This window comes from Eleutherodactylus coqui, chromosome 2 (genome assembly GCF_035609145.1).
Source record: "Eleutherodactylus coqui strain aEleCoq1 chromosome 2, aEleCoq1.hap1, whole genome shotgun sequence".
Classification (NCBI taxonomy): domain Eukaryota; kingdom Metazoa; phylum Chordata; class Amphibia; order Anura; family Eleutherodactylidae; genus Eleutherodactylus; species Eleutherodactylus coqui.
Window position 1 is genome coordinate 214,906,823 of NC_089838.1, and position 25,948 is coordinate 214,932,770.

Genomic DNA, 25,948 nt, shown 5'->3' on the forward strand with positions numbered 1-25,948 from the left:
TCTTCCTGGGTGTTCTTGATTAAAGTCTTGGCAACCTTCCATGAACTCCTGTTACCGACCATCAAAATTATCTCAATTCTGTCCTGGGTTGTTACTGGTATCTTCTGGTACCTGAGAAGATATGCGATTAGTGTATTCTGTACCATATAATTCACCATTAACAGCTTTATTAATACTCAGTATGACATTATCCATAACTCAAAAATGGTTGCAGATATTGAGGAAAGTACCATATAAGTGCTTGACAAAGTATCCTACTTGTATTTCTTTTGGGTCAGAGTGGGCCTTATTTTCAAATCACCCTGTATATAAAGATTATCTATCTATCTACCTCCATCTAGTAACACGATGGACCTTCTTTGACCTCAGAACTGTACTAATTCTTCATTAATTCATGCTGCATGTGCCAAATTTTGAGCCTCCCATCACCATTGTGCAACAGAAATCTGGATTATTCTAAACAGGTATCCATTTTTTCACGTTTTACATGCAGGCAACACGGACACTGTAGCATATGAATAACAAAGTCACAGGAACAGTTTAGAAAGGTTTTAATCTGGTAATTTTTATTCATAGTGTAGCTAGTGAAAGGCCCAATGTCCACTTACACGCACGGATCCATGTGCTGAATCCCACAGCGGGATTCAGCCATGCCCGCAGGAATAGTCCAAAAAAGACAATTTCTTACTTGTCCATATCCAGTGCAGGTCTCCTCAGGGCCGGCTGGATCTTCTTTCTTCAGCACGACTGATGCGTCTGGGCACACCGGTGATATGCCTGATGCATGCGCAGTGCAATTTTTAAAATTTATTTAAAAATCTCCTGCTTTCCCGCGGATCTGCAACACAACCACTGTGACATCTGTGGCTGTGCCATGGAAGCAGACAGCTTCCATTGACTTCAATGGAAGCAGTCCCGCGGGATCCGCAGAAAAATGGAGCATGCTGCTATGTCTTCAAGTGTGTGCGCTCCGCACGCCGGGAAAAAGTCACATCCACATGCAATAAATTGCCTTGTGGATGCTAATGCTTCCCTATGGGTGGCTAAAGGTGCGGATCTCCCGCACAGGAGACTCGCGCAGATTTTATAATTAAAATCCGCCCGTGGACATTGGGCCAAACTAGTCGTTTTGTTCATAATATTTGAACAGCACTTGCTGCCTCTCTGTCTGGGAAGAAATGTTGGATAATCTTTTGACATTTTTTGAGTTGCCTCAGCTGGCTCGGTGCTAGACAAGATCTTGCTCTTCTAAATATGAAGTGTGGTTCTGGTGGAATTATTGTTATTGCATTATTCTTTTATATGATACGTATAATGATTTCTTTTGAACAAGTAGCACATTTCAGTTTATTTTGTCTTTTTTTTTTAAATCAATACTTTAAGCATATTGTTATAATAAAAATGTTTTAACTGACCAATTTTCTGTCATATAACCAATGAATTAATTGCTTTGATTCACATCCTGCAGATTTTTTAAATTAATTCATCTACAACCTTTATATACAGATTTATTATGCATTCATGTAAAATGGTAATGAAATAATTTTATTGTCAGCCTATCAGGTATTTATTATAAACTGCAGATTTTTAAAACAAAGATTACTCATTTTTTTTGTCTTGCTCTTCATATCTATAATTTCATCTTCACCTGTATACCTATAACTATCATTAGGATTTAAGTTCCGCATATATCATTGCTTTTACATCATATCCATTTCAATTTTTTCCTTCACTCTGATAATGGCTATTTTAATATGTGTAACGTGTCTCCAGCAAGTACAAAGGAAGAGGTCTGCTGACCTTGAAGCGTGTAACAAACCCAAAAAAATAAGTGTCCAAGACAGGACTGCAGAAATTTTTCATTAAAAACATGTTTATTGAGAATTACAAATATAATAAAAACATTTAAAAAACAGAACATAAAGTAAATGCAGCATCGGTACAAGGGAAATACATCACCTCAGGTCACACATATAAGATGTTCTCAAACAAAATCATGCTTATATAAACCTACAATAGGTTCCAATCTCAGTGTCATGCATATACCGGTAGTAGTGTTACCACGTAACCGAGGATCTGGAAATTCCTGCGCCCCGACGTGCACGTTTCACCCTTAGGTTTCACTTCAAAATGTGTATGTATGCTGGTTTTTATAAATTAACAGAGAGGTTTGGCAAAAATCAATCTCATGTATACCCAATTGTTTTAACTAGAGATGAGTGAGCACCAAAATGCTCGGGTACTCGTTACTCGAGTCGAACTTCCCGCGATGCTCGAGGGTTCGTTTCGAGTAATGAACCCCATTGAAGTTAATGGGCGACCCGAGCTTTTTGTATGGGACCTATGCTCCGCTAAGGTTTTCATTTGTGAAAATCTGGGAAATTCAAGATAGTGATGGGAATGACACAGAAACGGATAGGGCAGGCGAGGGGCTACATGTTGGGCTGCATCTCAAGTTCACAGGTCCTACTATTAAGCCACAATAGCGGCAAGAGTGGCCCCCCCCCCCCAACAATTTTAATTTCTGAAAAACCCTCATTAGCAAGGCATACCTTAGCTAAGCACCACACTACCTCCAACAAAGCACAATCACTGCCTGCATGACACTCTGCTGCCACTTCTCCTGGGTAACATGCTGCCCAACCGCCAATTTCAGTAATAGTAGCAGTCAAGACAGGCCCCAGTAACAATTCCAAAGCAGCAGTATAGGGGAAGCACAGTATTAGTTCCATTTCAGTAGTAGTAGCAGTCTAGACAGGCCCCAGTAACATATCACTAGCAGCAGTATAGGGGGAGCACAGTATTAGTTCCATTTCAGTAATGTAGCAGTCAAGACAGGCCCCAGTAACAATTCTGAAGCAGCAGTATAGGGAGAGCACAAGGCTGGGTATTAATGAGCGACTACTACCCCCAGCAGACACGCAGTAAACTGTAGACGGTCACAGGCTTAGCTGGATAATAATGAGCGACTACTACCCCCAGCACACACGCAGTAAACTGAAGACGGTCACAGGCAGCCCAAATATAGTATTTTTTTCCAATTTTTGAGAAAAAGCCCACTGCCTATATAGCCTGTATATGGATTTCCCTGTTGGAGGATGACTGTGGTTATTGAAAGCACAGTGCAGCCAGAAAAAATTATGCGCAAGGCTGCAGTAACACCTAGCTGGGTAATAGTGAGCCACTACTACCCCCAGCAGACACGCAGTAAACTGAACATGGTCACAGGCAGCCCAAAGATTTTTTTTTCCAATTTTTTTGAAAAAGCCCACTGCCTATATAGCCAGTATATCTCTTTCCCTGTACCACTGTCCCTGCCTCACCAGTACTGCCCCTATACTCAGTAAAATGACTACAGACTGAGGACACTATGGTCTGCACCCCCGATATACAAAAAAAACAAAAAAAAGTGCAAAACTGCTAAAAGCAGCCTCAACAGTACTGCACACGGTCAGATGTGGCCCTAAGAAGGACCGTTGGGGTTCTTAAAAATGAAGATAACAGCCTAACACTCTCCCTATAGCAGCTACAGCAGGACGGGACTTTCCCTAATGTCTCTCACCGTGCATCTGTGGCGAGCCGCGGCCGGCCCCAGTTTATATACTCGGGTGGCACCTGATCTCCCCAGCCCCTCACTGCGGGGGGGGGGGGGGGATAGGGCTGGAACTTCACAGGAGGAAGTTGCAATGCCTTCCCTGTGTTTCTATTGGCCAGAAAAGGGCGCAAACTTTTCTGGGAAGAAAATGGAAGTGACTCGAACACCGCATGGTGCTCGTCTCGAGTAACGAGCATCTCGAGTACCCTAATACTCGAATGAGCATCAAGCTCGGACGAGTACGCTCGCTCATCTCTAGTTTTAACCATTCCAGTATTTTTTATCTAAAGTTTACCCACTCAGGTATTTGGGGTTGGCTACCCATACTATATATAGGATTTTTCCTTTTCATTTTAGTTCCAAAGCTAACTTAAATACTTTGCTCAAAGGGTGCCTCAAAATCTGTTATTCTCTGTGGTAGCATCTACCCAAAAGGTGATACAAACATGATATGTATACCATGTATTATACTAGTGGTAGTCACTATTCTGGTGAATTTTCAGTCCCTGAAGACCTACAGGCACTTCACAGTAATCCATCAAATATGTCATTGTTTACAAAAATTATAAAAGTTGCCACTTTTCAAGCTTAATTATAAAAAAAAGAGTCAGCTTAAATTTTTTTCTTACTGCTACTATAAGAAAGAGAATTTTTTTTCTATTAGATCAGTAAGTTTTTATTTTGCAATGTCACCTATGGTGTGGTTATAATTTCTGTCAAACTATGGGGGGTTTTATTCATTCACATTATAATCCCTTTGATGACGAAGCCTGTTTTGCACCTTTTTTTCGTCGTCTCATTCCTAGGCCCATAACTTTTTAAAATATTTTTCCATTGACTTAGCCGTATGAGGGCTTTTTTTGTGCGAGATAAATTATATTTTTTAATGCCATCATTTGGATGTAAAAAAAACAAGTTCTGCCATTGTTATTTGGATTTCATTTTTAAGTGTAAGAAACCAGTAGTAGTAAAACCACCATGGACCAATGCAAGTCTGAAGGCATGATGTTTAGCATGATATTACCACTTGCAGTGTTATTTGGAATGCCATTAAGCTTTGCTCGAGTATATAAACCCCCATACTTTGACAAAAGAAAAAAATTCACTTTCCACTGCATGAGAAGACGGCCTTATACTAACCATCATAACAATAGCAAAGAACATGACTGTGTGCAATAATGAATACCATGGAAACAACAATGTAAATACATGAGGAGTAAGGGCAGGAAATGTGGAATTAAGTCTGATAGAAAATCACAGATGTGGTATTTTATGTTCAGTGGATAATTGCTGCTCACGGACCAACTTTCAATCATTCTGGCAGCTGCCTTGAGTTTATACCTTGAGCAGCCATCTATGAAGCAATTTCAATACTAGCAGGCTGCCTCCGTCATTTACTTGCCAATCTGGACTGACTCGGTAATAGACGATGACTACTGTATATTCAAAAGGGGTCAAACTACCTGATTATATGCTGCATGTATTGAATTATTATAGTGGCTCAGCTGAATGATAAATCTGTTGAAACTTTAGACTGTCTAGTTTGTCTTTATACCACCTACGGTATTAGTTAGCTTAGTTTTTGCCAAATATTTTGTCAAGATTTGGCCCAATTTTTGGGACATAGTCTCACACTTAGACCATGCACCCTTTGGGGAGGCAAAAGGGGAGAGGGTCCTCGACTGTCAGATGACAGCCTGGCCCCTGTTCTAAGAGCAGGGACTGAAGAAACCACGGATCCTCTCTGTAACCCTTTACATGCCATGGTCAGTGTGATCACCGCATTTAAAAGGCTGACAGAGGGAGGGTGCTCGCTTTTTCACTCATCGGACTCCCGCAGTGTGATATCAGGGGCCCTGTGGGTTGCTACGGAACCCAGACGATTGAATATGGCTTCTGGGTCTGCCAGCTTCATAGGCTTTCTAATACACTACTATACTGAAGTATAGTAGTGTGTTAGAATAATGATAAAATATGGTGATCTTCAGGTCCCCTAGTGGGACAAAAATAAAAGGTTTAAAAAGGATTTTAAAAAAATAAATAAATCAAAAGACCCAGTGAATAAACGTTAGTATGTTATTTAATCCCCCCAGAGCATGTCATGGAAAAAGCAAATACAAAAAACGGTGAAAATAGCAAAGTTTGCCTGTTGTGCCTTACAAAAAAATGTGTTTAAAACGTTATACAGAGCAACAAATGGTATCATTTAAAAGTACAACTTATCCCGGAAAAAAACAAAAAAATCACACATAGCACCGTTTAAAAAGATGTTAGGGGTCTTTGAATGCATTGATAAACAATATTTATATATATTTTATTTTTTTTAAAGTGTTAAAAAGTTGCAAAAAACAAGCGCCCATAGAGCTTTAGCAAAGGAAAAATAAAAATGTTATGGCTATTGAAATGCAGCGACACAAAGCCAAATCTTTAAACAAAAAAAGTTTTATGTACAAAAGCAAAAAAAACCAAAACGTATAAACTTGGTATTTCCGGAATTGTGCTGAACTAGAGAGTAATGTTACATTTTTTATTTGGCAGAAAACGCTGTAAAATTTAAATCCAAAAAAAAAATCTCAGAATTTATTTTTTCCCTCAAGCCCCATAAAAAACTAATACAAGTTATACAATACACTATTTGTACCCCAAAATGATGTCATTAAAAATACAGCCTGTCCTGCAAAAAACAAACTCTCATATGGCTTTTTCAATGGAAAAAGTTACATTTTATGGCTCCTGGAGTGCGACGATTTAAAAAAAACTATAAAATTTGTTGGTTATAAAGGCGCAAACAGGCTTTGTCACTGAGGGGTTAAATTGCCATGTTTTTATCATGTTAAGAAAATTGACAAAGATGAATCATTTCAGATTTATTTTCACCCATTGCATGCAACGTGAGAAGGCTTTCCAACATAAAAAAGAATAGACTACTTAAATATACTGTAAGAGATCTATCACCCACACAACTCAATGCATAGAAATAGATGATTCCATCATATTGTAAGGGAATTATAAGGACTGTAAGCAGTATATGTACATACATACTTCATTTAGCCAATGTGGATGTAAAATTAATCTCATAGTCTATGCATATACTACAGGAAAGTTCATCGTAAATCAAGTAACTACTGTCTGTAGCAGCTAATTTTCAAGATCTATGAGATTGAATAAAGAAATACAAATTTCTATAAAAAAAAAAATTTGTCAAGCCTCCCCGTCGGGGAATCGAACCCCGGTCTCCCGCGTGACAGGCGGGGATACTTACCACTATACTAACGAGGAACTACTATACACCCTCTCCTTACACTACTGCACATATAGACATAGTTAGCACAGTTCTGCGTGCTAGTGTTTAGGATGTATGAATGAAGTGCAATGCTGCCACCTAGTGGTAGATAATCATTTCCTTGTACGCATCCAATCACTTCAGAAGTGATCAATTGTGGAGCTTCCTCTTTAGTCCTTTTAAGTTCCTACTTTATATTTAACTTTGCTGTATTTCACCTTGTTTTTATCCAAATTTGTACTTTTCTAAGTAGCATTTCAAGGCTCCTTAGAAAAAGTGTATGGAGCCGACAGTCACACTTCTCTCAAAAATGGTGGAAAACAAAGGCGCAAGTATTAACTCGTCTGTTTTTCACACTGCAGAATATTGGAAGACACTTTTTGTGCAGGTTGCTGGAATGGTGAGAGATTTTTTAATTTTTGTAATGCTGATAGAATTCTGGTAAAACCAGTACCAAAAATGTGTTTACAATGCGCTTTAAATATATTATTATGTATTTGTTGCCCTGTGTTATACACATAGCCACATGCTACATTATTTTTGTACTATTTGTTTATTTTCCCACATTCTTTTGTTACTTAAGGATTTTTTTTTAGTATTTAAAATTTTGATTAGTAGGCAAAAATATTATCCTATTATATGCAATATGTTAGTAAAGCGTATTCTGCGCAGGGTTTTGCACGTCGAATATGCTGCACCATCTTCCATAGGTGACCATGTTACTGCTAAAATAAATCATGTGGATATTGCACGCAAGAAAAATCGCAGTCTGTACTATCTTGGTGCGTATTATATGTTCATACATGCCAAGATAGTACATGGTGATTGGTGGCGTGCAATTATGGCCGCCTGAGCCCGGCTTCACCAGTAGCCCTATAAACCCAGTAGTGAGGATGAGCTGCAAATAAATATCCCTTGTACAATGAAGATATAAACAGTTATGTGTACGCAATTTTCGGTTTGTGAAAAGCGGATTGCATTTTGTGTGCACGTGTTTTTGTTGCTTATGTGTGTTGGTTTTACGTTCATGTGCCATCCATTTTTTACACGTGTAAAAAAAAAATCACAAGTAGGCCCACTTGATGTCCCTTTTTTGTTTTCATTACCTCCTGGCAACAGGCATAAAAAACCACAGCGCACAAGCGCGTCACATTCATGTTCACTACAGTTTGTTTTTTACGTTCCCATAGACTTTCATCTGTGATTTCGGTCCATAAATATGAACCAAAATAGGACATGCTGTGATTTTTTTTTCATGCGCAACATCGGTCCGCATAAAAACGCACATCTTATGTGGCCCTAATCTTATGTCTGGATGCACAACAGGGCCCAAAATGAAAGGAGTAGTCGGTAGCTTTCAGAACAGAAATTTTGCTTGAAGGTCTTTTAGGCCCCATAGCACACTTGTAGAGCTCTTGAGTGGCCAAAACCATTAAAAAAAAAACACAAATGACCCCATTTTGAAAACTAGACCCCTTAACGAATTTATCTAGGGGTGTACTGCCCATTTTGACCCCACAGTTTTTGAATGAATTTAAGCAAAGCAGAAGTAAAAAATTGTGAGTTTCGTTTTTTTGACAATCATGTCATTTTAAAAGCAGCTTTTTTTGTACAGCACACATATGAATGAAGCCTTGCACCCCAAAATGGATACCCCTGTTTCTCCCGTATTCAGAGACATACCCATTATGGCCCTAATCATATGTTTGGATGCATGAAGGGGCCCAAAATGAAAAGAGTAGTCGGTGGCTTTCCGAACAGAAATTTTGCTTGAAGGCCTTTTATGCCCCATTACCCACTTGTAGAGCTGTTAAGCGACCAAAACCATAGAAAATACCCACAAATGACCCCATTTTGCAAACTAGACCCCTTAATGAATTCATCTAGGGGTCTGCTGAGAATTTTCACCCTACAATTTTTAAATAAATCTAAGCAAAGCAGTAGGAAAAACTTACGATTTTCATTTTTTTGGCAATTGTGTCAATTTAAAAACTGTTTTTTTTTGTACAACACACATATGAATGAAGACTTCCACCCCAAAATGGATACCCCTGTTTGTGCCGTATTCATAAACATACCCATAGTAGCCCTAATCTACTTACAGGACACATGGCTAGGCCCATAATGGAAGGAACACCCGTTGGATTTCAGGGTACAACTGAATAAATTCCAGGCCCCGTTGCCCAATTGTAGAGCCATTGAGCAGCCAAAACGAAAAAGAACCCCCACAAATGACCCCACTTTGAAAAGTAGACCCCTTAATGAATTCATCTAGGGGTATATTGCATATTTTGACCCCACAGTATTTGAATGAATCTAAGCAAAGCAGAAGGAAAAAGTTACGATTTTCGTTTTTTTGGCAATTCTGACAATTTCAAAACAGTCTTTTTTGTACAGTGTACATAGGAATGAAGACATTCACCCCAAAATGGATACCCTTGTTTGTCCCGTATTCAGAAACATACTCATTGTGGCCCTAATCTACTTACAGGACACATGGCTAGACCTATAATGCAGGGAACACCCGTTGCATTGCAGGGCACAACTGAATAAATTCCAGGCCCCATTGCTCACTTGTGCGGGAAAAAAAATTGACTCCCTAAAAATAATCCCACCCCCCACACTCCGCGCCCTTTTTGGCCTTCCCCAAATCTCAGATAAAAGTAATAATGTAAAATGTGTGTTTTTTTTTAAGACACAGGCAATTATGGGGGCCTGGTTGGGATGGGTACATCGGGCAATAAAACCTCTCTTGCTTTTTGTGGGGTACTTCTGACCTCAGTGCCAAGGATCGAGTGTAAGGCTGGTTTCACACTAGGCGGATTTGCCGCGGAAATTCCGTCCAGAATTTCGCTGCAGCAAATCCGCCTGCGGCCGCTAATCCTTGGCTTCGCCAGCCATGTGGATGAGATTTCACACGAGATGGCAAAACCGCCGTGGCAAAGCTGGCGCTGCGGATTCTCCGGCCGCAGCATGTTCATTTTTTTTTCTTCTGCTGCGGCCGCGCTCTCCTCTATGAAAGCGCCGGCCGCAGCAGAAAAGCGAGCGGCCAGGGCGCTTCAAAACCCGCGGCTAAGATTCCCGGCAGAAATCTCGCGGTTCTTCGCTGCGGCCAAACCACGAGATTTCTGTCCGGAATCTGCCCAGTGTGAACCCAGCCTAAAAAGTGGCGTTGAGTCTCCGTAAGCTTGCGGAGGTGTGGCGATCTCACACAGAAGGCGCTCAACAAGCTGCTCCTGGAACTGCAAGAAGGCGAGCGTTCCCGGGGCTTCTTGTAAATTACGGACTACAAGTAGTGATCTGAATAACGCCGGGTTCACACGGCCGTAAGTGAAATCTGCTTGTGGGGGCCCGCAGTGGATCCCAGCTGTGAGCCCGGTCGTGACACTGCATACGGACACGTAATGTACTGCGCATAACTGCGTACTCACACAGGCAGTCATGCGCAGTACACCTTTTTTTTGTTTTTATTTCCCGCGCCGTCGCTTAGCGATAACACGGGTACCAGCAGCCGGTCTACAATGTAGATACGTATGGGCTGCCGGTATATCCAGCACCATAGAGCACAATGGGCTCTATGTTGCAGATATCCGCGGTAAAATAAAACCTGCTGTTTTCTCTTTTCTGCGAGACGATTACACAATTCCGACCCACTAATGTGAGCGGAATTGTGTAATCCAATGCGATTGATCTGTATATTACTGCGGATCAGACGCATGCGGAATCCGTAATTCCTATCTGGTCATGTGGGACCGGCCTAAGGTAGATCGCTATTTTTTTTATCATGTGACTGGGGACCACTCACTACTCCAGGCTCTCGGGAACCGTTGGTCGCCGGGAGCAAGGAGACTTTAGGTTTCCTGGGCTCCCTGCCTCCTGCGCATGTGTTCAGCACTTTCTTCCAGCACTCCTAGGTCCTCCTGCGCATGTGTTCAGCACTTTCTTCCAGCACTCCTAGGTTTAATAGCTTCTGGTCTCCTGTTTAGCTGATGCTCCTTTTCTAATCACTGTCCTATATAGCTGCCCTGGGCCTTTCAGAGCTTGCTGCAGTGTTGTTGAGAGTTTTGTTCCCATCACGTCCTGTCCAGCTTCTGCTTCGGCAGTTACCTTGCTACCTTGCGTTCTGCTTCTGTTCTGTGATCTGTTGTTCCCATTGTCCGCTTCTCTGTTTATCCTTGTCCGCTTGTTCCTCCTTTGTTTCTGTACTCCCCAGTGTTGTTCTATCTTTTGTCTTATAGGTGTTCTGGCCCGCCAGGATAAGTCAGCGCCTAGAGGAAGACTGTGAAGTCATCCTTATCGGGATGAGTGCTCCGCTTGTATGCTATGGTCTCCCTTTCCTGGTTATCAGTTCAGGGCAAGATACCTTCCCTAGTTTCCATCCATATATGGGGCTGTTCATCTAGTATCTTACTTCCCATACTGGGGTTGCCAGTCAGCCATGCTGGATCGGATCCTCACCTACCCAGTAGGTTGACATAATGGTTCCACATCCACAGTCCTTATAGTATTTTGTGCATCTTTCAAAAGACTGCAGGATGTTCTCCCTGCGGCCTGTTTACACTATCCACAAGGAAAACATGTGCAGGCAGCTGGAATGTGCAAGCAGCTATTTGCACAGCTGGGTGTGTGTTTAAACACAAGTTGGGCTCTGAAAACAAATTGTAGATGTCCTTTAAATGCAAATGAAGATGATAAAGTGTTAATGGCCATTAAAAACCATTAACACTTTATGCAAATAGATTGCTAAATCTTTTAATCTTTCAGTCATTTGAAAGATTACACTGGTCAACAGTGAAAATCTTTGTAACTTGAGAGAATAGGTATTTCTTAATCATTCCATCATGGAAGAAATGAAAATGACGTTGAAAACTTTGAGTTAGCTCTTGGCTCTAAGATGTAGCCCATTTAAGTTAGGGTCATTACAATACTGTTGAGCATGCAGGGATACACCAAGTACTGCTGTCAGTGGGACAGTTGGGATAGGTCTTCTCACTATAACATAAAAGTCCCAAATGAAAATCTGGAGAGAAAAATGTCCAGCATGATCCTCTGGTAAAAAGAAATCATGGAAAATGAAATGCTTCTCTGCTTGCGGACAACTGTTGGACAGTAACAAGAGACGCCCCAGAAAAGGAGTACAAGCGACTAGCAAAGAGAATCCGTTATCGTGATTAAGCCCTTTTATTTGAAGTAAGTGTATTTATAAAACCAGTGTTAGGCCTTTCAAATAGGGAAAACTGGGGAGACGCACCCCAAAGTTTATAGCACAAGTTCTTCTATGTTCAGCAATACCCCAATTGTAGCCCCAATCTGCTTACTGGACACACGGCTAGGCCTGTAATGGAGGGAACACCCTTTGGCTTTCAGGGCACAACTGAAAAACTTCCAGGCCCCATTGCTCACTTGTAGAGCCATCAAGCTGCCAAAATGATAGAACGCCCACCACAAATGACCTCATTTTGAAATCTAGACCATTTATCTAGGTTTGTACTGAGCATTCTGACCCCACAGTTTTTTGCAAAAATTATTATAAACAGGTGAAAAATAAACAAAATTTCATTTTTTTCACAAATATGTCACTTTCATAACAGTTTTCTTTGTTTCAAACAGAAAGAACTGGGGAGATGCACCCCAAATGTTATAGCACTAGTTCTTCCGTGTTCAGCAATACCCCCATTGTAGTCCCAATCTACTTACAGGACACATGGCTAGGCCTATAATGGAGGGAACACCCATTGGCTTTCAGGGCACAACTGAATAAATTCCAGGCTCCATTGCTCAGTTGTGCACAGTAACTAAAGGCTCAGTGGCCCTGGTCCAAAATTTCAGCTCGGGCCTGCCTTCCCCTGTAGTAATACCCATACCTAAATAGTGCAGTATACAGCTGCAAAACGAATTTACATACATGATCTTACATGCACAAAAACATGTGCAAATACGGTTATCTGAAGAAGCTTTTAGATCAAGAAAATATTTCAAGGAAATCAGTCAGAATTGCCAGAAGTAGTCTAAACATATATGTTCGAAGGGGTACTGATAAGTATTGAGCCTTACCCATAAAATATTGAGCTAGATAGCTGAAACTACCACACTATTCTACATATTCCCCCAGGCTGTCAATGCCCTTGTGAAATCTTTCCTGCAACTTTGTAAGTACCTGCAAATAGAAGTCTTCCGACTGCTGGCCAAACCAATCATTTGCAGCATGTTGCCTCCCAAACACTCCTAAATAGAGATGAGCGAACGTACTCGTAATGAGTACTTACGCACCCGAGTACCGCCATTTTCGAGTACTTCAGTACTCGGGCGTAAAGATTCGGGGGGCGCCGGGGGGCGGGGAGAGGCGCGGCGGTGCGGGGGGGAGCAGCGGGGAACAGGGGGGAGCCCTCTCTCTCTCCCTCCCCCTCCACTCCCCACTGCTCCCCCCCGTGCCGCCACGGCACCCCCCGAATCTTTACGCGCGAGTACCGCTGTACTCGAAAATGGCGGTGCTCGGGTGCGTAAGTACTCGTAACGAGTACGTTCGCTCATCTCTACTCCTAAACCGTTGTCCCTTTAGATGTTTTTTGAGATTGGGGAACAGATGGTAATCAGATGGAGCCAGGTCGGGCAAATGGGGTGAATGAGGCATCAGTTGAAAGCCTAATGAGGTTATTTTTTTGCAATACTGGCGCCTGCAGTGTGTGACGGGGCATTGTCATGCACCTGGATGACAACTTTTGGAGTGCTTTCCTCAATGTTTTTCCTGAATATTTTGCCTCAACTTTGTCAATAACGAATAGTAATATCTGGCAATCATGGTTGACCATTTTAGGAGGTAGTCCACGAGCAAAACCCCATCCTTTTTCCAAAAAATGGTTGCCATTTGCTTCTGCGCTGACCTTTGCACACGGGCCTTCTTTTGCCTGGGGGAACCACTGTGCCTCCATTCCTTAGACTGTTCCTTTGTCTCTGGATCATAAACAGCCACCGCTGCCTCCACACGTCTCCTCTTCTGTTCAGCTGTCAAACGTTTCAGGATCCACTTGGCTGTAAGCTTTCTCATTCCCAAGTCATTGTGGATAATGGCACTAACTCTCACATGATATCCTCAGATATGTAGCAATACTTTTGGCTAATATTCGGTGGTCCTCCATGATCTTGTAATGGATGGCTTTCACATTTGCAGGCAAGGAGATGGAGACAGGTCTTCCAACGGGTTTCTCACTTTCAACACAGAAAGAGCAAATTTTAAATTTTACAACCAAACGTTTAACTGTTGCATATGAAGGGCCGCTGTCACCCAATGTTTGTGACATTTCATCATGGATCTGTTTAACAGGAACTTGATTATGGTCCTATGCTCTTCCACACTATGGAGATGCTGCCATGTTCATTTTGGGCCAGAAAAAAAGATAAGTTACAATCATAGGAAGTTGATTTTTGCATCATTGAATATAGACAAATAGACAAGTACACCCTGCAATTTACAGCTTCCTAGCTCCATTTTTTCTGGGTAGGACACAATACTTATCAGCACCTCCTCGTATAGCATTCACACACAGTTTTATGGCAAGTCCTAGTAAGCATGTTATTTATTAGATTTTTAACAACGTTTGAAAACAGGGAATCCCAGAAATAAGGTCCCTGTTAAAATATAGCTTTTAATAGATATATAATAAAATAATTGGCTGAAAAGACAAGACACACATATAAAAACAACCCACATAGCTATGGTTAATATTAAAACTCCATAGCTCACGGGCATCCACTCCAAACAATAGGGAGAGTTCTCATAAAAGTGTTATATTCTCATAAATTTATATTTTGACATGGACCTTATTTCTGTGATTCCCAATTTTGTTTTTTTGGTGTTTCTGCTGCCTTCAGTGACTTACAGTTGAAAATCGGAATCACATGGGAAATAAAGCTCTCAGAGTGATTTCTCTACATTAGAGACAATGATAATTAACCTCTTTTCAACATTTTAACAATGTATCATGCTATCCATACACAAGCTAATTTATCCCCAGGAGTAAATACAAAGGTTTAAGAAAGGATATATTCAGTTTAAATATAAATAGGCTTGTGTTGCATACAATGAAGTATTTTACAGCTAAGAAGACACATATATTGTTCAGGGAACTGAGGAATTACTCCAAGAACAAGACATTAAATTACAGAAAAAAAGCAATTCATAGTCAGTTATGAACATGGATGGACTTAACAATGGTCAGTCAAAAGTGATTGACTCTCCGCAAGGTATCATATCTACAAGATTATTGGTTTCTCTTACTTAGAACAATCATGCTTTGGTTTCCGCATCTACACTTTAAACCAAGCAAGAAGTAACTGCTGCACGCCTCATCATTAACTTTCAACTAATGATTTAATTCCTTTCATATATTAATTTCTCAAAAATTAGATTCTTCAGTAGCTGACACTTTTTAATGGCAAACTGAAAAAATGATGACAAATATGAAGCTTTTGAAAATACTTAGGTTAATCTGGAATGGCTTAATTAAATCTGGATTCACATATTCTTACCCAACCATCAGTATAAGGATAGAGTAAACAGTTGGGGCAGTAAATATTTGGAACGGTTCATAGCTAATAGATTTATTTCATGATTGTGATGCCCTGAGGGACGCATTTCTTAAGTGATGTAGAATAACGTAAATCCATGTGATACATTCATTTCTGCTCTGAGAGCATCAACAGTTGTCAATAATTTGTATTCCCCGACTCTCCTATCTCTTCGATTTTTGAAATGACCATTTAATACCAATAACATATACTGTATGTGATCTTGTGGTCAGGGCTACAATAATGCTTTTGCACAGGTATATCTGTCCTTTATTCTTTTATTCTCTGCTGAGTTTCTGTCCTGTTTCACCCAAATTAACCCCCGGTAGGACACTTGGTGCATACAATTAAGTAGACCATATTGACGTAGACCTGGGATCTTGAAATCCTGATGTATGTTGAGAATTTTTATCTTGTCCATGATCATTCTGAATAGATATGTATTATAAATTTATTTTTCTGGTTGCAAGAAAATGTTACTGTTGTTGTTGGAGAGAATAGCAAGCTTCTAATAGTTGAAGAAATTAAAAAAGGCCACATTATAGCGTTCACTGTCAAACCAGGAACCATATTGGACCTAGGCAAAACAGGTGTAACAAAAAGAATAATTAAAAATTAGGTCGCGCTTAGGGTAATGGACCAGCCATACATAAGCAGTGCAGAATAAGTAGTAACTCGAGTAAAGCACTTACCCGAGTGGGGGAGGGGGGGATATGGAAAATAATTTTTTTCCCTAAATCTGGGATTTTTATCATCATCTTTTCAGTTAGCCATTAAAAGTTCTCAACTACTGGGGATTCTCAGTTTCTATATTTTCTTTCTACTGGTTAACATGGTCCAGATATTTTTTTTCTTTACTATGTATTTCTCCATTAATACATTGGGTCTGCCAACCTCTATCATATACACCTCCATCTTTTTCAAAATATATCTTGAAGTAATCCGCTGCACAAAGCAGCCCATCCCTTCTACCTCTGTAAAAAAATCCTATCCAATTTAGGCTTAAAAGACAACACAGCAGTGAAACCCTCAGGCTGTCCACTGTAAAGTCCTGTCATCGTAAATTCACATCACTGTCATCAATTTCACACGCGTTTCCCCAATGAGTATTACCTTAGGGTAGGTATATGTTTGTCTCTGACAAACCTAAAAAGGGGTTTATCCACCAAAATTATTCATCACCTTATCTAACATAGTAACATAGTATGTAAATTCATGTACATGCAGTTCAGTCCATTAACCCCCAATGTTGATCCAGAGGAAGGCAAAAAAAGAACAATGAGGTAGAGGTCAATTTTCCCAATTTAAGGGGGAAAAAAATTATTTTTCTAACTCCAATCTGGCAATCGGAATAATCCCAGGATCAACAACCGTTCTGTGTGAATCTTACTAGTAAATCTGGCGGTGGTGCACATGAGTGACCACTGATTCATGCACTTCTATGCAATTGAGGGAGATAGCTGAATGCATCACTCAGCTATCTCCCTAGACAGTGACTGGAACAGTGACCATGCATGCTCACTGCTGCTCCATTTACTAGGGGCACTCAAGTTGCACTATTCTACTGACCCCAAGGGGGTTCCATGCAATCGGTCCCCCAGTAATCATACATTTATCACTTATTCTGTGTCTTGGTTGGAAAACCACTGTCACATTGTGCTCCTGGGACCTGTAGTTCTATGGGTTTCTAGGAGCACACTGCTACAGATGTGGTTGATTTAGCGGCTGGAGAACTCCACACCATTAGCCAGTCAGGTCAACAATCAGCCAGCCAATCATCATTGGTCTTGTGCACATAAATACCAGCCCTTCTAACTAGAAGGTGCTGGTCATTTATCCATTTGCCATTTACCTGTCAGAACTCTGATGCTTGGAGTCATGCATGATCTGTTTTACTGTAAGTTGTATGCATGAAGTTCTGGGCCACATTCTCTAGTCTATTTGTTGATTTGAACAGCGTCTTGCTGCTTGAACAATTTCTGTTTGTAGGTGTTCAGGTAAGAACAGTCCTGTTCAGTGTGTATACTGTATTTCCCATCTTGTATTCCTGCCTGTTACCATCTAGGGTAAGCCAGGCCCCTAGGTTCTAAGCTGGGGCCATCCCTTTTGAGGGATTTAGTAGTCTTGATACAGTAGGGAATCACAAGACAACAAGGACCCTTGACGTGGGTTTGTGAGCTTATGTAATCTGGCTAAAATACAAAACAACATCTTGTATGTACAAATGTATTGATATTTCCATCTGTATGGGTGTTGTAGTACATTGGTAAGTATTTTGGTATCTGTTGTAATTATTTGTATGCACGTTCTGGTTTATGTTGATGTTGATGTCCAGCGTTCCAACCTCCCTCTTTCCTTTCCAGTCTTCTATTTGGGTTGTGTTCATGTAGGTCGTTGTTCCCATGGCCTGCACAGATGTAACAGAATAAACAGTCTTAGTTTTGCACTAGACCCTTGCTTGATGTTACCTGTTTTCTTCTCCCTTTGTGTACCCTTTGGGTTTGGACACTCATTATAGTGCAGTCTATTGTGACTGAGGCCATTTGTGTGAAACACAATAGTTCCGAACTGGGGTACGATAGTATACTCGCTCTGGTTGTGACATTGTTGCGTCTATACTTGGCCTGTACGGATAAGTCCCATACGATGTTGTGTCAGTTTGGAGGATTAGCTTTTTTTTATACCCTAAGGGTACAGAGGCACCTTTTTTAAAGGGGTGGGGGGTACTGTCACATTGTGTTCCTGGGACCTGTAGTTCTATGGGTTTCCAGGAGCACATTGCTGCAGATGTGGTTGATTGTATGTCGTATTTCCCTTGTTTGGTGTTCCTGCCTGTTACCATCTAGGGTGAGTTAGGCCACTAGGTTCCAGCCTAGGGCCATCCCTATTGGGCTGATCCCCCCTATTGTAGGCAGGAATCCCTTTTTAGGGTTGTAGTTGCCTTGTTAGCTTACCCTTGACCTGCGCTTGTGAGCTTATGTATTTTGGACAAAATACAAACGGATACCTTGTGCATACTAATTTATTAGATATTTCCCTCTGTCTGGGTGTTGTAGTACATTGGTAAGTATTTTGGCATCTGTTCTTGTTTGTATGGAAATTCTGGTTTATGTAGTTGGTGGTGTCTAGCGTGTATGCACATTCCAAACCCCTTCTTTCCTATCCAGCTTTCTATTTAGGTTGCGATTATCTAGGTCGGTGTTCCCACAGCCTGCACAGGCATAGTAACCACTTAAAAACCCACTGTTGATTTTCCAACCACATATTCTGGATTATTGTTCGAAGCAACAACAATCTACTACTCGTTCAATTAAATATTATTTTCTGACATTGCTTTTGATCTGCCCCCACCTAATTTCATTGTTTGTGTTTTAGTTTGTTCTGTTCATGTGCATGGTTTATAACAAACACCATTCAGATCTATGAAGCTGCTGAAATGTCTGCAACAAATAGCTACATATGAACATACAAGCATTATGCAGCTGCATTCCTCTTTTTACCCTGTTGACTCCCTTCTACTGTGCTGTCTGTGTAAATGCTGGTTTACACTATTGTTCTGGCATTCCATTCATGAACCAGAAAGAATAGGATAAATCATGGCAGGTGTAACTTCAATAGAAGAATTTTTAAAGTTGTGCTGAAAAAATAGCAGTTGTATATCCATGTCTTTTCTATGGTGTCAATTGTATTGGAGGTGGTTTCAATAGTATTGATAATACAGTTTGATTTATTTTACAGGTCATCATGTGTATAATGAATCCTCAGGCAAAGCTTTTACACTTCTAGGATTTAGTGAACAAGAAAATGTTCAAATTGTTCTCTTCCCGGTGTTCACGTCCATGTATCTAATCACTGTTGCTGGGAACCTGGGAATCATGCTGCTTATAGTCACAGATACTCACCTGCACAGTCCAATGTATTTTTTCCTTTCCAACCTGGCCTTCATTGATCTTTGTTACTCTTCAGGCATCACACCGAAAATGTTGATAGATTTAGTTACGGTGGAGAAAAGCATATCGTATATTGGGTGTGCATGCCAAATGTATTTCTTTGTTGCCTTTGGCAGTACTGAGTGTTTTCTACTTGCAGCTATGGCCTTTGATCGCTATGCAGCAATATGTAATCCCCTCCTTTACCTGAAGAACATGACCAGGATGAAGTGTCTTCAGTTACCAAGTGGATCCTATGTGGCCGGTTTTCTTCATTCCCTAATACAGACATGTTGTACTTTTCGACTTTCCTTCTGTGGCTCACATCACATTCGCCATTTCTTTTGTGACATTCCACCTCTACTGAAACTGTCCTGTTCTGACACTACTGTCAATGAGTTAATTCTGTCTATTTTTGCATCTTCTGTTACTGTCACTTCCATTATTGTCATTGTAATCTCCTATGTTTTCATTTTACATGCTGTATTTAGGAGTAACTCTTCTAAAGGAAGGCATAAAGCCTTCTCCACTTGTGGCTCTCACTTCATCTGTGTGATTCTATACTACAGCACAGGTATCTTCATGTATGTAAGTCCGAGTTCTGTACATTCCTTGGAACAAGACAAAATTGTGTCAGTAGTTTACACACTGGTTATTCCCATGCTGAACCCCCTTATATACAGTTTACGAAATCGAGAAATGAAACTCGCACTGAAGCGGACAAAAGCCTTTAATGTCTGTAGGAAAACAAGTATTATTAGTCCATAGATTTTTGTTGTTTTGTAGATATTTTAGATTATGTTTGTTGCTTTGCAAACTTTTTTGCTTTCGTTATTAATCACATCAATTAACCCCTTAGTGACGGCCCTATGGCCTTTTTACGTCCTCCCTAAGTGGGCTTTAATCCTAGAGGATGTAAAAACATACATCCTCTTTGGATTAATGCCCTCTTAGCTGAGGACGTGACAGCTGCATGCTGTCGGTGCCCACAGGTAGCCGGCAGCATGGAGCTTTCATCCTGGGCTGTGGGCAGTCCCCCCCGGCAATGCGATCAGCGCTATCGCAATAAAGTTAAAAAAAAAGTTAAAAAAGTTAAAGATTCAGCTGCCCTGATGGATCGGATGCATCAGGGCAGCTGAAATTACTTACTCGCCTTCTCCCAGGTGTCCCGCGGTGAAGGTGTCCTCCGGGACCTGTCGCCGCTGTTCTGCGCATGCGCGCCAGACGAATGATGTCATGCGCATGCGCAGAAGGCCGGGAGCCCCGGTAAGTTTAAAATCTCCTGGCTCCCGGCTCTTGAAGGTAGCCAGGAACCAGGAGATGTCCCCGGGCCCGTGATCGCCGCTATCCAAAAGTTTTTAAAAAGTTAAAATAAAGTTAACTTCACCTCCCCTCATGGATCCGAAAATACTCACCCTGAGTCCTCCGCAATGTCCCGGTCTTCCGGGACCTGAAGTCCCCTTCTGCGCATGCGCGCCCGATGTCAATCATCGGGCGCATGCACAGAGGGTCTCAGGCCCTGGGAAATTTAAAATCCCTCTGCTCCTGGCTACCATGTGTAGCCAGGAGCATAGGGATATCACCGGGGACATGATCACTGTTATCCAACGGATAACAGTGATCATTTAAAGTAAAAAAAAAGGTGTAAAAAAAAAGTTTGAAAAAGTAAAAAAAAAAGTTTAAAAAGCTTACGTTTCATCTCTTCTGATGGATCATATTCGTGAGGGAGAATAAAATTACATACCTAAGGCCCCGGATTTATCCGCGGACCTTACCCCAACTTCTGCGCATGAGCCAGTCGCCAAAGCGGCAGATGCATGCGCAAAAGCCGTGGAATGCCAGTGTAATTTAAAATCTCCTTGCTCTGGCTACAAAACTTAGCCTAGAGCCCGGAGATTTCACAGGCGGCCACGGTGAGCAGTTCCTGATCACGTGTTAACTGTTATCCAATGGATAATTGCGATCACGTAAAAGTAAAAAAAAAATTGGTTTCATCTCCCCTCACCGATGCGATCGGTGAGAGGAGATAAAACTTTTTACCGGAGGCCTCCGTATTTGAACCCCAACGGGTTTCTCCTCCGTGGACCTTCCCGACATTCTGCGCATGCGAACGCGGGCGAAATGCTGGACACATGCGCAGGAGGCAGGGAGCCTAGGAAACCTAAAGTCTCCTTGCTCCTGGCGACCAACAGTCGCCAAGAGCCTGGACCAATGAGCGGTCCCCGGTCACATGATAAAAAGAAAGTGATCTACCTTAGGCCTGTCTCACATGACCGGATAGGAATTACGGATTCTGCATGCGTCTGATCTGCGGTAACACGCAGATAATTCGGATTGGATTATACAATTCCGCTCACATTAGTGGGTCAAAATTGTGTAATCCACTCGCAGAAAAGAGCAAGCAGCAGGTTTTATTTTACCACGGATATCTGCAACATAGAGCCTATTGTGCTCCATGGTCGTGGATATACCCGCAACCCATACACATCTACATCCTGTACTGCCTGCTGGTACCCGTGTCATCGCTAAGCGACGGCGCAGGAAATAAAAACAAAAAAAAGGTGTACTGCGCATTACTGCCTGCGTGAGTAGGCAGTTATGCACAGTACATTATGTGTCCGTATGCAACACCATGGCCGGGCTCACTGCTGGGATCCGCTGTGGGCCTCCGCCAGCAGATTCCACTTACAGCCGTGTGAAACCGGCGTTATTCAGATCGCTACTTGTAGTCTGTAATTTACAAGAAGCCCCGGGAGCGCTCGCCTTCTTGCAGTTCCAGGAGCAGCTTGTTGAGCGCCTTCTGTGTGAGACCGCCATACCTCCGCAAGCTTACAAAGACTCAGAGCCACTTTTTTGGCTGAGTTCACACTGGGCAGATTCCGGGCGGAAATCTCTCGGGTTGGCCCCAGCGAAGAACTGCGAGATTTCTGCCGGGAATCCGCTGCTTCAAAACCCGTGGCACTTAGCCGCGGGTTTTGAAGCGGCCTGGCCGCTCGCTTCTCCGCTGCAACCGGCTCTTACATAGAGAAGAGCGCGGCCGCAGCGGAAGAAAAAAAAAATGAACATGCTGCGGCCGGCGAATCCACAGCGCCGGCTTTGCTGCGGCAGGTTTGCCGTCCCATGTGGACGAGATTTCTGGGAATTCTCGTACACATGGCTGGCTAAGCGCAGGATTAGCAGGCGGATTTGCCACACTGAAATTCCGGACGGAATTTCCGCGGCAAATCCGCCCAGTGTGAACCCAGCCTTACACCCCATCCTTGGCACTGAGGTCAGAAGTACCCCACAAAAAGCATGAGAGGAGGGGGGATACCCGGTTTTATTGCCTAATGTACCCATCCCAACCAGGCCTCCTTAATTTCCTGTGTCTTTGAAAAAAAACCCACACAGTTCACATTATTACTTTTATCTAAGATTTGGGGAAGGCCTAAAAGGACGCGGAGTGTGTGTGTGTGGGGGGGGGGGGGATTATTTTAGGGAGTCAATTTTTTTTTTCACACAAGTGAGCAATGGGACCTGGAATTTATTCAAGTATGCCCTGCAATGCAACGAGTGTTCTCTGCATTATAGGCCTAGCGATGTGTCCTGTAAGTAGATTAGGACCACAATGGGTATGTTTCTGAACACGGGACAAACGGTGGTATCCATTTTGGGGTGAACGTCTTCATTCCTATGTACACTGTACAAAAAAGACTGTTTTAAAATTGTCAGAATTGTCAAAAAATGAAAATCATAACATTTTTTTTTTTTTTTTAAATCTCTTTATTAGTAAGATTTTTCAATAAAGGTACACATAAGGGCGAGCACCCACTGGCGTTTTTTTACCTGCGTTTTGCGTTTTGCGTTTTTCCTGCACAGGCATAGAGATAACATGTGTTCCTGTCCACTGGCGTTTTTTTTGCGTTGCGTTTGCGTTTTTAACATAGGAACTGTCAGTTGCATATGTGTCCTTATTTTTCTCCTAATGCACCCATGAAAGTCAATGGAAATTAATGGAAAAGCCGCGAAAACGCCGCGAAAAACGCGCGGAAAAATCGCGGGAAACGCGGCGAAAACGCTGCGTTTTTTTCCCGCGGAAAACGCAAACGCCAGTGGGTGCTCGCCCTAATACAACAAATGACAACTAGATGCTGCTTAATCTGCGATCTACCGTGCCGCAGAAGTGTTTGGTTAGACTGGTATAATCTTGGACGTCAAATAACATAGAACACTGGCGGGGATCCAGAAGCTGATCATGCTGCTTCTCCTGCCAACATCTTGCCAGGTTCCATTAAATGTAAACAGTCGAGAACTGGGGGGAATGAGATACCTTAGGGAGGGGGGCGGGAAGGTAGTAGGGTGGTAGGGGGGGGGGGGTTAGGGTATCTCCATATACATATTAATGTGAGATTTTGCTTACCCTCACTGTCTTCCAGCATGTCTCCAAAGGTGTAGAGTTGTTCATCTCTAAGAGTTGACAAGGTCTCGCTCTCATCTCTTCGGGCCTCGCCTCTCCATCCGGGGCACTCCTCTCGTTTCTATAGCACTGGGTGGCCGAGGCCTTTTCCAGTGGTGTGTGGAGGCAGGGAGTTCGCTTCTGCCAGGGCCTTACAGTTTATGCTGACTTTCCCAGCACTTTTATCAATTATGGGCACCAACATACGCTTCCACAGCTCCCAATCCCTCAAGAATTTGACGTGAGTGTTCCGTTTCCAGCTAGTGAGTTCCTCGAGATTGTAGATTAGATCTACCCTGTCCTTCCATTGGGACACAGTGGGTGGGAGCTTTTGAAGCCACATAGCCGGAATGAGAGCTTTGGCCGCATCAATGAGGATAGCGATCAATTTGTCCCTAAGGGGGTGGAATGTGGCTGTTGGTTTCCAAAGGAAAATTATTTCGGGTAGTAATGCAAAGTCTGGTTTAAAACTTTTGATTGCAGTTTCGACCGCCTTCCAGAAGGTGGAGAGTGCTGGGCAGTCCCACCATATATGTTTGTGAGAGCCCTCATCTGCATCACATCTCCAACACTTCTCCTGAGTAATCAGTTTATGTAAGTATAGCCAATAGGGGGTCCTGTGCCATCTCGCCAATGTTTTATAGTGGCCTTCTTGTGAGAGTACACACGACGAAAGTCCGAAAGCTAATCTCAATATTATTTTTGTGTCCTCCGGGGTGATGGTGATATTTAGCTCTCGCTCCCATGAGCTGAGATAGGCTGGTTTATAACTTACGATAGGGGAGATAAAGTTCTTGTGGAGATTAGCTATTAGTTTTCGTTTGGGAGCTCCTTCTAGGTAAAATTTTTCAAATGCTGTTGTAGGTCTTGTGGATCTAAACATCTTAAAGAATTTCTCTATGGTTCTGATTATATGAGCTTTTTCTAGGTAGGACAGGTGTAGGTCTGGTGCCAGGAGATGAAGGGCCTCCCCTGGGCTCCTATTGATCAGGTGTTGCAGGTCACCCAAGTTGGCTCCTGTGAACCTATCCCATAGGCTCCTGACACTGGGGACTGTTGTGATGCCCACGAGGGGGCAGATGGTACTCAGGGGGACCATTGGGTAGGGGTCCGGGGCTCAGTCTCGCATATGGGTTGCTATATAGGGAGAATATCGCCGATATCCAGTCCCTTGGAAAATTAAAGTTGGCTAAGACTCTTACTAAGTACAACCAATTCACGAGGTCGAACGCCTTTTCGGCGTCGGTGCCTATCAGAACTAGTGGAATTTTGCGGGTTTGTGCAAGCCTTATCGCGTGTAGTAGTTTGTGACAATTGTGTTTCCCCTCCCTCCCCTTCACGAACCCCGCCTGCTCCTTATGGACCAGGGCTGGAACAAGGTCCTCCATTCTTCTAGCTAGAAATTTTGCCCATAATTTCACGTCCATTTAATGAGTGATATAGGTCTATAATTTGAGAATATTTCAGGGTCCTTATTTTCCTTATGTATGAGAGTGATATGGGCTTCTAAAGACTGTTTAGGAAGCCCATCTCCCTGCATCAAAGAGTTGAAGAGTTCTTTCAGCCTGAGGATTAGGCTTTTTTTGAAAGTTTTGTAATAGTTGGCTGAGTAGCCGTCCGGCCCCGGGCTCTTGCCTGATGGGCTGGATGTAATCAAGTCTTCAACTTCCTGATTGGAGGCTGGCGTAAGTAGAGTTTGGGCGGCTTCTCCGTCTACTTTAGGAAGCTTTAGTGATCTTAGGTGCTCATTGATGTTGCTTTTTAATAATTCTTGGTCTGTTGGGTTGGGTTGGTCCCTTAGGTTATAAAATTTGTCGTAGAAAGCTTGGAAAGCTTTAGCTATTTCCCTGGTGGTAGTAGCTATTCCCCCCCCCCCTGGTCTCTAATTGCGGCAATGTGGTTTCTGGTCTGGGATTTTTTAAGTAGTGTTGTCATATATTTGCTGCCTTTATTCCCCTGAATATACACTGACTGTTTGAGAAATAAGTGCTTTTTATTGAATCTTCATCGGATCAGTCGCCCTAATTCCCTCCTTTTCTCTGTTAATTCTGACAGGTTATCTTTGGCTAGGGAGAGTTTGGACGTCCTCTCTAGTCTTGCTATTTGAGTAAGAAGAGTATTTATTTCCTGGCTCTGCTGTC

The 25,948-nt window shown here is 42.2% G+C and overlaps 1 protein-coding gene and 1 non-coding gene across 2 annotated transcripts; one reads left to right on the forward strand and one right to left on the reverse strand.

Annotated features, from left to right (window-relative positions):
- Positions 1–6,802: 6,802 nt before the first annotated feature.
- Positions 6,803–6,874, reverse strand: TRNAD-GUC (transfer RNA aspartic acid (anticodon GUC)). Its single transcript has one exon. It is a non-coding gene; the product is annotated as a tRNA-Asp (tRNA).
- A 314-nt stretch (positions 6,875–7,188) lies between these two features.
- Positions 7,189–20,140, forward strand: LOC136610092 (olfactory receptor 5AP2-like). Its single transcript, XM_066589356.1, has 4 exons — positions 7,189–7,278; positions 11,117–11,194; positions 12,840–12,881; positions 19,217–20,140. Exons 1-4 carry the CDS (start codon positions 7,189–7,191, stop codon positions 20,138–20,140), a joined length of 1,134 nt encoding a protein of 377 aa, XP_066445453.1.
- Positions 20,141–25,948: the final 5,808 nt, after the last annotated feature.

Bases quoted from the DNA above. Each gene is read 5' to 3' on its own strand.
- LOC136610092 (XM_066589356.1), top strand. From the start codon at position 7,189: ATGGTGGAAAACAAAGGCGCAAGTATTAACTCGTCTGTTTTTCACACT. The intron at 11,195-12,839 runs GTATGCTATGGT...AGAAGCTTTTAG, and splicing joins TCGGGATGAGTGCTCCGCTT to ATCAAGAAAATATTTCAAGG. The intron at 12,882-19,216 runs GTAGTCTAAACA...TCAGGCAAAGCT, and splicing joins ATCAGTCAGAATTGCCAGAA to TTTACACTTCTAGGATTTAG.